Source organism: Leptodactylus fuscus, chromosome 2 (genome assembly GCF_031893055.1).
Source record: "Leptodactylus fuscus isolate aLepFus1 chromosome 2, aLepFus1.hap2, whole genome shotgun sequence".
NCBI classification, from domain to species: domain Eukaryota; kingdom Metazoa; phylum Chordata; class Amphibia; order Anura; family Leptodactylidae; genus Leptodactylus; species Leptodactylus fuscus.
This window is the reverse complement of record NC_134266.1, coordinates 50298096-50312627: the sequence shown is the minus strand read 5'-3', so window position 1 is coordinate 50312627 and position 14532 is coordinate 50298096. Positions and strand designations below refer to the sequence as shown.

General features: G+C 45.9%; 1 protein-coding gene across 3 annotated transcripts in view; it reads right to left on the bottom strand.

Annotated features, from left to right (window-relative positions):
* The window catches only part of GIT1 (GIT ArfGAP 1), a 95034-nt gene extending 84679 nt beyond the window's left edge, over nt 1–10355 (bottom strand). For all 3 annotated transcript variants that reach the window (XM_075263759.1, XM_075263761.1, XM_075263760.1), the window contains exon 1: nt 10107–10355. In XM_075263759.1, the coding sequence (XP_075119860.1) occupies nt 10107–10158 (52 nt within the window). In that variant the 5' untranslated portion in view covers nt 10159–10355. The remainder of the gene's footprint in view (nt 1–10106) is intronic.
* Nucleotides 10356–14532: the final 4177 nt, after the last annotated feature.

The following is a 14532-nucleotide window of genomic DNA, read 5'->3' as shown; positions in this document are numbered from 1 at the left end:
GCATTGACAAATCTCCTCCAGTGAGTCATATATAAGAAGTAATGGACAAACTTCTACAAAATAATTGCAGCAAACTTTTACCATATGAAGTCTGTCATCAGAAGCCAGGCCCGCAGGCAGATTGATTCAGGAGACCCCCTTTTGCTGAGATATATTATGCAAGTGAGCTCTTTGGAGCAACAAAGGTGTTGCCACTTTCCTGTTTGGAGCAATGACCCTCACCTATTTGTGCGGCTGGGCTGATCTATTGGGTTCTGGTGACAGACTCCCTTTAAAATCAATTTGTGGGTCAAGCTAAGTTGTCTATGTAACAATCTGAGCCATGATGGTGCAAATGTGGGCCCTTACTTATAACACTGACATCAGACATACACGTATACAAGTACTTCAAAGGAAGTTTGCAAACACTTCTATAGCATATATTCACCTGTGATCACCATATGGCACACACTGGTATCATGGCGCTCATTTTTACAGGACTCATGATGGATATGAAGGATCAATTTTACAATGGATCCCAGACACCAGATGGAATGAAGACCCAGAGACCAATGTAAGCTGCACAGTTTGCCTTATTTATCTTGTGTTGATCCTGATCCACAAACTGTGGTATATACCAGAGCTGTATTCACGGTTCTGCTTATTCATAGCTTTCAGACACATCACCTAAATACAGTAGGGTAGTTATCTACATCAAATGAGTACATAAGGCTGGTGTAAAGATCTATTCACACCATGCCGTCATACTGCCATTTGCAATAATTTTCATAAAACGTCTGCAAAATAAAAGCAAAACCTGTTTGACAACAACATGCAAATTTAACCCCAAATATGACATTACCCAGAATACCACTAAAGAGACTGAAACACTGTGCAGAACCATCTGGATCAGAAGTAATGTACTGCACGCACACAAAGCAACTGCACCAGAAGAACACCAAGGCCGAAATAAAGGCGACCACAGAGGCAAACAGAGAGCGGTACATTGAAGAATGGAGAAACGAAATAAATAACTACAAGAAACTCACCGTGTACCAATCCCTACAAAGGGACTACACCATGGCCACCTACCTGGAGAGAATACACCACCCCAAACACACAGACCCTGAGCCGGTACAGACTGAGCGCCCACAACCTAGAGATAGAGACGGGGCGATACAGGCAGACGTACAAGCCACGGGAGAACAGACTGTGCCAGCACTGTGACCAGGGGGCCCTAGAAGACGAGACCCACTTCCTGCTACACTGCACCAAATACTCAGCTGTGAGGGCCGTCTACTACCAAAGACTCTCTGCCCACATCCCAGACTTCATATCTGCAGATGAGAAGAGGAAACTCTACATCCTACTGGGAGAAGAAGAGGCCACTGTGGAGATCGCTGCCCAATATGTGTCCAGCTGTCACCAAACAAGAGGAAGATGAGACTCCACGGACTGTTATATTTATCCCAAAACACCCGCCCCACCCCACCCCACCTCCCCATATAGCAGTCACCAACGAAGAGGAAGATGAGACTCCACGGACTGTCATACCCCAAACCATCCACCCCACCCCCACCACTCACCCACCCGAGTCCAACTCCCCCCTCCCCCCCACTTTACTAGCTTTGGCAATGCCAAATATCTATTCGGACGTGCCAATAAAGCTTTATTTTTCATTTGATTTGAGAACAACAATTGCAGCTCTGGAGTATAGGATGATATAGGATATAACTCATGATCGCTGAAGGATTACTAATATAATGTAAGAACAAAATAGTGCAGATTTATTAAGACTAGCATTTCATATACCAGTCTTAATGAAGGCGCAAGTCATGGTTAATTATTAAGAGGCTCCGAAACTGAAGTAAAATTTCATTATAACTTTATAATAGTTCTGTTAGGCTGAAGCATCACCGCCCTGAACCACCAACATTCGCGTGTGAAGAACAAGACGATGAATGGGCGGTTTGGTGCAAGAAAGGGCCTTGCGACAAAGGCGTGCCACAATATCATCCATCTATCCCACAAAAATGGATTAATAAATCCCCCCCAGTGATTCCACCTTAAGTACAACACTACCTGTAAGTCAGGATCAGTCATTTGGAGGAATATACTCGAGTATAAGCCGAAATTTTCAGCACAGTTTTTGTGCTGAAAAGCCCGCCCTTGGCTTATACTCGCGTCAGCAAAAAAAAAAAAATTATTTTATTTTTTTTAGGAGGGGAGGAGGTCTATGACCAGCCGCAATATCAATGTATAGAATCTCCTATAAAATAGTGGACAAAAAAAAAAAAAAAAAAAACAAAGCTTTAAAAAAAAAATTAAAAATAAAAGTTCTAAATCCTTCCTTTCCCTTTCCTTTCTTCTGAATATAGGGTATCTGCAGTGCTCCTGTTCCGTTGGGAAGGGGTTAATAGGAGCACTGCAGATACCCTATATTCAGCCAGAGTGAATTCCAAGTGGGGGAAAAAAATCCCAGTCCTCAAGCTCAGGGAAGGGGCAGACAGACAACCAAAACACCCCCTCCCCTTTCCCAGCATCTACTGCACCCAAAAACTCCGACCATTTTAATTTTTGAAATTTTCCAGTAGCTGCTGCATTTCCCCCCCCTAAGGTTTCCCAGTTTTTTGTGGTAAAATTAGGGGCCTCGGCTTATATTCGGGTCGGCTTATACTCAAGTATATACGGTATATATGCCAGTCTTAATCAGCTACTTTGCTGGTGCTCACTGTGCCTGAATTCTTAAGCGATCCTGGATTTTTAATAATTCAGACACCCCCCTCTAGTGTGGCAGATTTCAAGGGATAATCATGCAATATATGTACCAAGTGTCTCCCCAAGAAGATTAAGGTGTGCAGCTCTGGAGTATAACACAGGCTGTAACAGGATAAGTGTGGGATAATCCTGTAATATATGAACCAAGTGTCTCCCCAAGAAGACTAAGGAGTACAGCTCTGGAGTACAATACAGGCAGTAACTCAGGATCAGTGTAGGATAATTCATGTAATTTATATACACAGTGACTCCCGCACGAGAATAATGAGTGCAGCTCTGGAGTACAATGCAAGCTGTAACTCAGGATCAGTACAAGGTAAGTAATACTCACTGTTTACATATAAAATTGATCTGCATAAATAATTTTAGCAAACTTGTAAGAACATGCATGTACAATTTCATTCTAACAAGGGTTAACTGTTTCTGCAATGTATGAGAGAACTATACAAATATAGGATTGCGGTGTAATCCCTCTCGGCAGTGCGAGGTCATCACTAACAAATGGGATTGGATTAGACAGCACAGACAGTAACCAGTCCCATGTGCCAGCTTCCCTGGTATAGTGTACCCAGCCAAATTAACAATGCAGTGCAGTCACAATGGCTAGCTGTCCTTGCTTTTTCCAAAAACATTTCAGAGCTACAAAGAAACGGCAGAATGAGCCATGACCTGAGCGAGGCCATTGTGTCACACCGAGGAGCCCAAATAATTGCTGCATTGTGTGTTAATGTGTCTTATGTAACAACCTGCAAAGCAGAACACTAGGAAAGAATTTTACAGAATTCTTCAGCATTACTGCTTATGGCTGTGTCCTAGAGACTCCGACAACTTGTGACGTCTGTCCCATAACACAACCAATGGATAATTATCAATCCCTGACAACGCAACACCACAAACCGCCTGACAATAGCCAAACTTATTTACCGCACCTGTTAGCAGTGATTTTATAGGAGACATTATACAATGCCATATGGTGGCACATGGAGTTTCTATGGGTCCATAATATTGTGTCACGAAGAATGTGCGAGCCGCCATACATCTGCCAACACACAACCAGGCTGAGTAGAAGGTCAAAAGCCTTACACATCCTTAGGATAGATGATCAATATTAGATCGGGCCAGGATGAGAAAACAGTGTACATAGGTTGTCCACAATGTGCTCATTTTGACAATTTAAAGGGGTTATCCAGTTGCTGGTCTATCCGCAATAGCGGTGAGTGAAGGTACTGCAGCAATACCCCATTGAAGTCTATGGAGCAGCACTGCAGTACCTACACACGGCGAAATAATTTATACTGTGAGAGTGGCGGAATTCTCCTACACTGTCTCGGTATCAGTGATCTGCGGAGGTGTACATATGAAACCGGAAAACCCCTTTAAGGCTATCCGCACTTGAGCATTCACAGGCTAGAAAATAAGGTCCATATATTGGCCACCTTTTCCGGACTTCACGGTGTTCTGTGTCCTGGTCACACAGTATTATATTTACCTACGATATGGGAGACCTGGGAACTACTGTCCTGTACTATGACCATAATGGGAGAGTAGTCCTGCGGTGGGTCGATTATGAGTTAGGGTCTCCAGACAGAGTGCAGTCCAGGAATTACCATACACCATACTATCCAGATAGTAAATGCCCATGTGGAGCTAGCCTAAAGAGGATGTCCAAGCCTGACAACCCCCCCCCCCCCATTTTATTTTGTTTACATCTGTACCCACCATCATCACCTGTAACAAAGGAATCGCAAAGTAAATGCTAAGGTTCCAGTTATATTATATTATAATATAATGGGTACTCAAGGTTACTAGGAGCATGTCTACATGGGGTGCATAGGTAGCAGTTACTACCGGGCCCTGAAACCTCAGTGGGTTCAATGGCCTCTCTAAAACATAAGTAGAACCCAGTATTATAGATAGCACATGGTAAGTGGGGGCCTCATTGCATATTTTACATTGGAAGAGAGGAACTTTAAGCTTTTTCAGGATGTCATTAGGATATGAGACTTTTTGTGAGTTTTCTGCACCACACTCCAAAAATCACCTAAACATGGCGTCTGTTTGTTTGTAGAGTGGGGGGTTGAGCAGATTGATGTATGGTTTTGTGAGAAACATTCAATATAAGGTTAAGTTTACATCTGCCTTAGAGGCCACATTAGGAGTCTCCATTGCTGAATCTGTTAAAAATTGCAAATGAAAAAAATCCTACGCGCAGGACTTTTTATCCAGCAAAATGATGGACGCTGGAACAAAAGCCCAATTGATCCTATTATGGTCAGTGGGATCTTTTGGGCTCAGTTAGTGTCTATCATTCTAAATATTTAGAGAATCCAGCACTTCCGTTGGATTTCGGAGTGCCAATGTTAAGTTACCTATGTATACCCAACCATACAGGGAAGGTCGCCCATCACTAACACTAAATACTTAAGAACAGAAAGAGCAGGGATTTTAATCAAGTCACCATTTAGGCTAGGGCTATATGGCCACTTTGGCCGTGACTCCAGTTATTTGACAAAAGATCGTTAAGTCTTCCTGCGAACCCTTCACCAATGTAAATGAATGGAGTTCATTAAGACCCCAAGAATGCTGCAAATGTAAGATCTACAAAAATAATAAATACAGCAGAGCTTAAACTTTTAGCAAAGATGCAGTCACAAATCCCTTAGGGTCATTACGTAACTCCATTCACTTACAGGAGGTGCAGGGTGACAGGGCGCACGGGGTGACACGGTGCACAACAGGAGTTACAGCCCGATTCGCTGTGTAGCCCTAGCCCAGAACTTTTGCCACAAGCCATCAGTCTGCTCAGCTCCATTTGCTGTATAACATGAAGCCAGCAGACTATCGCACAGCCGCATGTTACAGGTTCCCATAAATAAACAGGTGTATCTGTATGACAACCATTGTATGTACAGTAATGGTGTATTCTCATGGCTATCTTCAGTCTGAGAAACATAGTCCACATGTTGGCTGCATTTCGCGGATCGATCACACAGCAATGAGCTCATGAACATCCCGACAACACAGTGACAGCGTCTCTCAGACAGGTACAGCTATAACCTGTCATTGTGGGCAAAATGCTAGTCATAGAGGTCACTAGCCCCTATGAAAATTGGTGTGTGCGTGAACAGTAAACGTATTAGGCTATGTTCACATCTGCGCTGCTGTCCATCTGCCACAGAGTCGGTCTCAAGCAGGACCTTTATGTCTGGCAATATCAGCAAGAAAACTAAGTATCCCTGACAAACCCCATTATAGCCAATGGGGTCCCCCAGGATCTGCTGTTGCCTGTTAATAGCAAACTGTCTTTACTTTCCTATGACAGACCAGATGAATAAATCCAACAACACAGGTGTGAACACACTCTTAGCATCTATTGTGCATTCTCCATCCCTGTAAGGAGACGGTGGATGTCAGGTAGACATGCGACTACTGCCTGCCAGTCATCTTCTCTCAATATCGTAAGCCTTGCTGACTGCCAGGAAGAACTAGTGACGGCACATTACACAAAGCTGAAGTCACAAGACTCGAGTTCAAAGAGCTTACCATCTACTCTAGCAGCGACCAGATGGAGAACAAAGAGCTAAACATTACGAGGCAGCCATACAGACATGATGTGGCGTACACGAGGGATAGGAGATAAATCCATTCATTCCCTGGAGGCAGATAGACATGACGCCATATGTATGCACATTATACCCAGCATCTGACAGACACATCAAGCGAACAATGTGCCAGCAGTGACTTCACTCTTCACAGATAACTGCACAAAGAGCAACCAGCTCCAACGAGAAAACACACACAGGGGTCCTGTATAGGAAACGTCTTCATTGTCCCAAGAAATGTCTCCGTTGTGTCGAACAGGCAGAAAATAAAGTCTCTAGAAGTCTGTGTACAACCGTATATAGGGCTGTTTGTTTCTGGAGTACAAGACACAACCAGAACGTCTCAAGAAGTGCAAAAACTTCTACCGCATCAAAATCTCAACCGCTCTACACACGACGCAAGCATATCTGCCATTTTTAAAGACTGACACTGTAGACGTCACATTGTGAGCCTCAGTCGTAAAGGATCTGATACATAACTGAGCTAAAATCCTACCAACATTGCAGATGCAGCAGAGCCGAATATGTCTAATGTAGAAGGGACAAGTGTCTGCTCAACTTAAGTAGAAATCTTACCGCACTACCACAGCACCACTGACTAGAGCCAGTAACTTGGACAAATCTAAATTTATAACCCAAATCTTAATACCATTTAATAGTAAGGTATTGACATGTTTGTAGTTACGCAGAATCGGAGACAACTCAGATAAAGTAGCGATTATGATGGAAGACATTCTCTTGGACTCACTGTATGTCCCCCCCACTGAATAACACTACAGTCGGTGTTTGTCCCGTTTGACATGGCTGATAACAGTGAACAATAAATTGCGCACAAGCAAATAGAGATAAGTCAAACTTTTAGGATGGGGTCACATAAGGTGTACTTGCAGCAGGATACAGTAGCTAAATCTTATCCACATGCTGCACAAAAAACAGTGCAAAGTGACTGTGCTGTGGGTTTGCTACCTGCAGCATGTCTATTTCTGCTGCAGTTCACCCCGCAGCTTTGATCTTCTGTTCTGGTCCTCCGATAGACCAGAATATTGGGTGCAGAGGTGAACATAGCTTAGTACAAAACCCTGACAATTCTCAGTAAAACCACAACTCCATGTGACTGTACACTGCTTAGAGTTTAGGTCAGAGAGTACACAGCCCAAAAATCCCTAATGACTTAAATGACCGATTCAGCTCTGCTACGTCCACACGTCATCATAGAGCGTTATTGTATACAATGTATAAAGTGTCACTAGGCTATTGGTGTAATAGCGTTGTATCCGATTTCTTGGCACCTTATCGGAAATATATGGGGGTACAGAGCTGGTTGTACCACGAAACATATCCAGATGTTGCCAGCTAGAGGCGCTCCAGCTGTTGAAAAACTAAAACTCTCAGGCTATGAAGACATGCTGGGAGTTGTAGTTTCACAACAGTTAGAGTGTTACAGATTGCTGACCCCAGAGGTAACGTCAGTACCCGCTAGTTTGACACCTGGCAGGTTATCAGTTTCCCAATGATTCTATCCGATCACTATAACCATTATCGGTGGGAATGGGCACGAAATGGTTAAAGGTATGGCCAACATTCCTCTGCCAGGGGTGAAGTGTGGCACTACAGGGGGCAGGTTACCTCTGCCAGGGGTGAACTGTGGCACTACAGGGGGCAGGTTACCTCTGCCAGGGGTTAACTGTGGCACTACAGGGGACAGGTTACCTCTGCCAGGGGTGAAGTGTGGCACTACAGGGGGTAGGTTACTTCTGCCAGGGGTCAAGTGTGGCACTATAGTGGGCAGGTTACCACTGACAGGGGTGAAGTGTGGTACTACATGGGGCAGGTTACCTCTGCCAGGGGTGAACTGTGGCACTACATGGGGCAGGATACCTCTGCCAGTGGTGAAGTGTGGCACTACAGGGGGAAGGTTACCTCTGCCAGGGGTGAAGTGTGGCACTACAGAGGACATGTTACCTCTGCCAAGGGTGAAGTGTGGCACTACAGGGGACAGGTTACCTCTGCCAGGGGTGAAGTGTGGCACTACAGAGGGCAGGTTACCTCTGCCAGGGGTAAAGTGTGGCACTACAGAGGGCAGGTTACCTCTGCCAGGGGTGATGTGTGGCACTACAGGGGACAGGTTACCTCTGCCAGGGGTGAAGTGTGGCACTACAGGGGACAGGTTACCTCTGCCAGGGGTGAAGTGTGGCACTACAGGGGACAGGTTACCTCTGCCAGGGGTGAAGTGTGGCACTACAGGGGACAGGTTACCTCTGTCAGGGGTGAAGTGTGGCACTACAGAGGGAAGGTTACCTCTGCCAGGGGTGAAGTGTGGCACTACAGAGGACATGTTACCTCTGCCAAGGGTGAAGTGTGGCACTACAGGGGACAGGTTACCTCTGCCAGGGGTGAAGTGTGGCACTACAGAGGGCAGGTTACCTCTGCCAGGGGTAAAGTGTGGCACTACAGAGGGCAGGTTACCTCTGCCAGGGGTGATGTGTGGCACTACAGGGGACAGGTTACCTCTGCCAGGGGTGAAGTGTGGCACTACAGGGGACAGGTTACCTCTGCCAGGGGTGAAGTGTGGCACTACAGGGGACAGGTTACCTCTGCCAGGGGTGAAGTGTGGCACTACAGGGGACAGGTTACCTCTGTCAGGGGTGAAGTGTGGCACTACAGGGGACAGGTTACCTCTGCCAGGGGTGAAGTGTGGCACTACAGGGGGTAGGTTACTTCTGCCAGGGGTCAAGTGTGGCACTACAGTGGGCAGGTTACCACTGACAGGGGTGAAGTGTGGTACTACATGGGGCAGGTTACCTCTGCCAGGGGTGAACTGTGGCACTACATGGGGCAGGATACCTCTGCCAGTGGTGAAGTGTGGCACTACAGAGGACATGTTACCTCTGCCAAGGGTGAAGTGTGGCACTACAGGGGACAGGTTACCTCTGCCAGGGATGAAGTGTGGCACTACAGAGGGCAGGTTACCTCTGCCAGGGATGAAGTGTGGCACTACAGAGGGCAGGTTACCTCTGCCAGGGGTGAAGTGTGGCACTACAGGGGACAGGTTACCTCTGCCAGGGGTGAAGTGTGGCACTACAGAGGGCAGGTTACCTCTGCCAGGGGTGAAGTGTGGCACTACAGGGGACAGGTTACCTCTGCCAGGGGTGAAGTGTGGCACTACAGGGGACATGTTACCTCTGCCAGGGGTGAAGTGTGGCACTACAGAGGGCAGGTTACCTCTGCCAGGGGTGAAGTGTGGCACTACAGGGGACAGGTTACCTCTGCCAGGGGTGAAGTGTGGCACTACAGGGGACATGTTACCTCTGCCAAGGGTGAAGTTTGGCACTACAGGGGACAGGTTACCTCTGCCAGGGGTGAAGTGTGGCACTACAGAGGGCAGGTTACCTCTGCCAGGGGTAAAGTGTGGCACTACAGAGGGAAGGTTACCTCTGCCAGGGGTGATGTGTGGCACTACAGGGGACAGGCTACCTCTCCCATGGGTGAAGTGTGGCACTACAGGGGACAGGTTACCTCTGCCAGGGGTGAAGTGTGGTACTACAGGGGGCAGGTTACCTCTGCCAGGGGTGAAGTGTGGCACTACAGGGGGCAGAAGTTCACCAGCAGGCAGCTCACAAGATACCAGCAAGGAGTGTACTACAGAACTAGTGCACTGAAGGCCTATGATGTGCCCCTTATGTCAGGCCCAAGGGGAGCAGCAGGGCACAGGAGATGAGGCCAGCTGCCTGGCATGGGGTGTCTTACCTGGGGCACTGCAGTCTGCACACACCTCGCCCCTCTGCACCTTCCGAGACATCCTCAGAGGAGAGGAGGGGATCACCTTCTGAGCCAGGGTGCTGTCCTGTGCTGCACCAGTCCAGAGAAAGCCGGGGAGAGGCTGCTGTATGGCGGGCACCTCACACCCGCAGCCCCTGCACTGCTACCAGGCTGCGGATTAGGGATCAGGGCTATGGTGTCTCCTGGCTCTGGCTCTGCAGCTCACCCTGGGCTGACTGTATCGGCTGCAGGAAACTGAGAGAAGCCCTGCCCATCCAACAGGAGGGGCCATATCCCAAGCTTCACCCCCAGGGGATGGGAAAAGGAAATGGGAGAGAAAGCAAGAGGAGGAGGAGGAAGAAGAAGACGACGAAGGAGCCGGGGCTGAGGCGGTCGGATAGTAAACATTACATACATCAGTCTGCTATAGACTTGTGTCCCTGTGGTGTCATCTCTTCAGGGCTGATATGTCACCATGTCATATATGTCAGCTATGGAGCAGGGAAGTTACTGTAGTGACCTATGTATATGGCAGCAGCTTCTGACCTATAAACCTTAGCTCGTGTCTAATATTTACTCTTTACCTTTAGGATGGTTTCATTAAAAGTATAAAAAACATCGTCTGACAATAAATGGGCCATTTGTTTTATACGTATTGGTAGCACATAAGTCTTACGACTGACCAGAATAATGGACGCCCAACGCAGATCTGACCTAAGGCTACGTTTACGTTTGCGCTGAGTCTCTGTCACAATGTCTACTTGAAAATGGTGGACAAAATAGTCCTTCATGCACAACTTTTCCATCTGCCAGTTTTGGTTTTAAAACAACAAACACCCGACGGACCCCATTATACTCAGTATGTGAAACCGCTATTTTAGCGATCCGCCTGTCCGTTGTTCTGGGTCTCCGTCCCCCATTACACTTGAAAAATGTGGAGAGAAAAGTCCTGCAAGCAAGCTGGACCCCATTATAGTCTATGGGGTTCGCGGGTAACCGCTTTTTATAGCAGATTGGTTTCCGTTTTTCAGGTCCCCAAGTGAACCTGAACAATGGAAACCCAAACGCTAGTGTGAACCTATCCATTACATTTTTCAGCAAATACAACCCCTGGTGGAGTTTTATACTGCAGAGGACGTCATATCCACTGCTGAGTTCCCACAATGGAAATTAGCAGCTCTGTATGAGATTAAAAAAGTTTACAACTATAAAGATATAATAACGTGATTCAGCACAGAATTAGGAAGTTTCTAAGATTAAAAATTAATTGAGGTTGTCCATTGATCATAAAGGGAGTCTGTCAGCAGGAAAAATGGCGTCTATGCTTTCCAAGCATCTTTTTCTTATTCTGCATTGCAGCTCCATTTTCATGAAAATCAGGATTTTATTTTTATACAAATGAGGTGAAAAGGACTTTAAGGGCGTTTCGTCTGCTGGGGCTTCACTCTTTGCCCTGGATAATCGTCCCTAATGCGGGTAACCACTTTTGAAGCACGACCTAGAGTCATTATAAAATGCTGATTTTCATGAAAATGGAGCTGTGCTACAGAATAAGAAAGACATCTTTGGAAAGTGTAGCAGCTGCCCTGAAAGGTAAAGTTATTATTTTGATATTTATTTTTTCTTGTTAACAGACTCCCTTTAAAGCAGACCTTTCACCACCTCCATCGATTCCAGTTCTTAGCATCTGTTAATGGTCTCTATGCCACTGATTCCAGCACAGTTGGAATTTTCTCTCTAACCCCACTATTGTTGAGCAACAAGTGCAGTTAGTTTTGGTGCCTGGTGTGTTATTTATGCTCAGTAATTTCAGGCGGGCGGTGTGATTCAGAGCTCAGAATCACACCTCTTGTCTACTCCTGTCTGACACCGTCTTCCTGACAGTACAGAGACTAAATGGCAGATCAGGCACCAAAACTACTGGCATGGATTGCTCAGGAATGGTGGAGGCTAGAGAGAGAAAATTGCAACTATGCCAGAATCAGTGGAGCAGCACCTATTAAATAATGAAAAGAGCTGGACGACTTTGAGGTGATGAAAGATCCCCTTTAAATTACAATATTTATGTTGAGTGCTGTAGCTTGCTTGACAGAATCCCCTGTTTCCGCCATATAGTCACAGTCCTAAATCTGCCTTGTCACTAGATCACAGACTGGCCATCCGCACACATAGGTGTGAGTACATAGTGCTCCAGACATCCATAAAGTGCTCTTCTACAGCTTCACCACTGACTCACTTGTGTCCTGTGGATTGCACATCAGCCCCGATTATTCGGATACACTTGACGTGCCGACCCTGTTCCTATTGGCACTTATCAGTCAATATTTTGTGAATCTGTCGACCCATTTAACATTTTCCTTACACTACATTAATAAGGACTATATAGTGAAATACACCTGTTACTTTTCTGGGGAGCTAATGTTTCCTTTCTGCGTGTGAATGTAATGATGATAACTGTAAGAGATTTTGATATTAGAGGGAAAGGAGAACTTTGTTGGGGAAACAATTGAAAGGAGTCTCTAGTACCATGTTGGGTGGACATTAGTCTGCATACAAGATGAGATACTGTTGGGCATGAAGGTATGCAGGTTCTGTATGGTATCTTGCAGCACACACACCCACATATGTTGCTCTTGGGTTTGTAGATCCTGCACACTTGGGAAATCCTTGCTGTGTATGGGCGAGCATTATCCTGCTGGAAAATACCAGTTGGAAGTGCTGCCATGAGAGGCAACAGATATGGATGTCCTGCACATATTGCCGAGCTGTTCATGTCCTTGTATCACTACGGGGGGTGATCGTTTGTGTGCAATGGCTCCCCAGATTATTACACCAGCAGTTGGGGTATTGTGTCAATCTCCAGTAAAGGACATGACACCAAATTTCCTTCTACAAAGTGCCGGAAAATTATAGTGGAGAAGAACACTTTGGAAGCTGCTTGTCGGCGGATCAAACAATCCTCTCTGCTAATGATATGTCTAGGCCGTCCGCAGCATTGTTTGTATTGTGTGTATCACTGATCCCAATACCTCCTAACAGGCCTCCTAGGTTACAACAACCAAAATGGTGAGCAACTCATCAACACTACAAATACTGTGTCTCCTCTCAATGCCTGTCAACTGGGCATTATAGGGGCATGACTAGCACCTAATGTTTTTGCACCAGAAGGTACACTACCCAAAGTAGCCTTTTTTATAGGCAGGGGAAAGCATTTTTACACCCTCTTGTGGCAAAACCCAGTATCTAGTCAGACCACACGTATAATAATTGATACATACCTGCCTGAGCTATAACTACAGGCTGAGATTTGCAGTAATCTGACATTTCTATCTGCGTCGGTTATTTTTATGTCAATGAATGCAATTTTATCATTTATATCTTGATCAACTTGTGCATAAACCAATAGTGAGAACACTCAGCTGTAATGAATAGCATGGAAGAGGGATAGACCACAACTGGTATTGTGCTTTAGGGCAGTTGTCCTCAACCCCTAATATATGTATCCCCATGATGCACGCACCCTGCTATCTCTGGCATGCATTATATTTAATTAATTAAGCTCACTTATATAGCACCATCATATTCCGCAGCACTTTACAGATATTATCAGTCACTGTCCCATATAGGGCTCACAAACTACATTCCCTATCAGTATGTCTTTGGTGTGTGGGAGGAAACCAGAGTACCCGGAGGAAACCCACGCAAATACGGGGAGAACATACAAACTCCTTGCAGATGTTGCCCTTGGCAGGATTTGAACCTAGGACTCCAGCGCTGCAAGGCTGCAGTGCTAACCACTGAGCCACCATTATATTAAATGTGGCGGCACTGTGGGTCATTGTTCTACTGAGTGTGGGAGCACTGAGGGAGACATTCGACTTGAATATGGGGGCTATTTTATTACATATGGGAGCACTGAGTGGACAATTATACTATATGTGCGTATTTTTCCACAATGGGGGGATGGGATTCACCAGAGTCCCATCCACCTTGCTGAGACTGTAAAAATGCTGTGTTTATGCCACATGGGGCCCCGACCTTAGGGTATATTCACATACAGCATATGTTTTGCAGAACTGTCAGTCAATGGGAATTTCAGAAATCTATGTGCATATTGCAGAACCAAACCCATTGGTGTGAATGAAACTGATTTTTTAGTTGCAACAATTCTGCTGCTTGTAGTTTTCTCCCCCCTCTAGTTTTCAGATCATGTGAATCACAAGTTTTCCTTGAAGTCTTTTTTTTCCCAGTTATCTGAATGAATAACATGACACTTGTGGCTTAGACATGGTATTTCAGTTCTGTCCCTCATTCACTGCTATCATGGCCTCCTGCACTCCTTCACTCTCCCGGTTTTCGGATGTGTCCATACCTGACTATGGTATCATTACATAAACTGCGGAAACCATCCTGG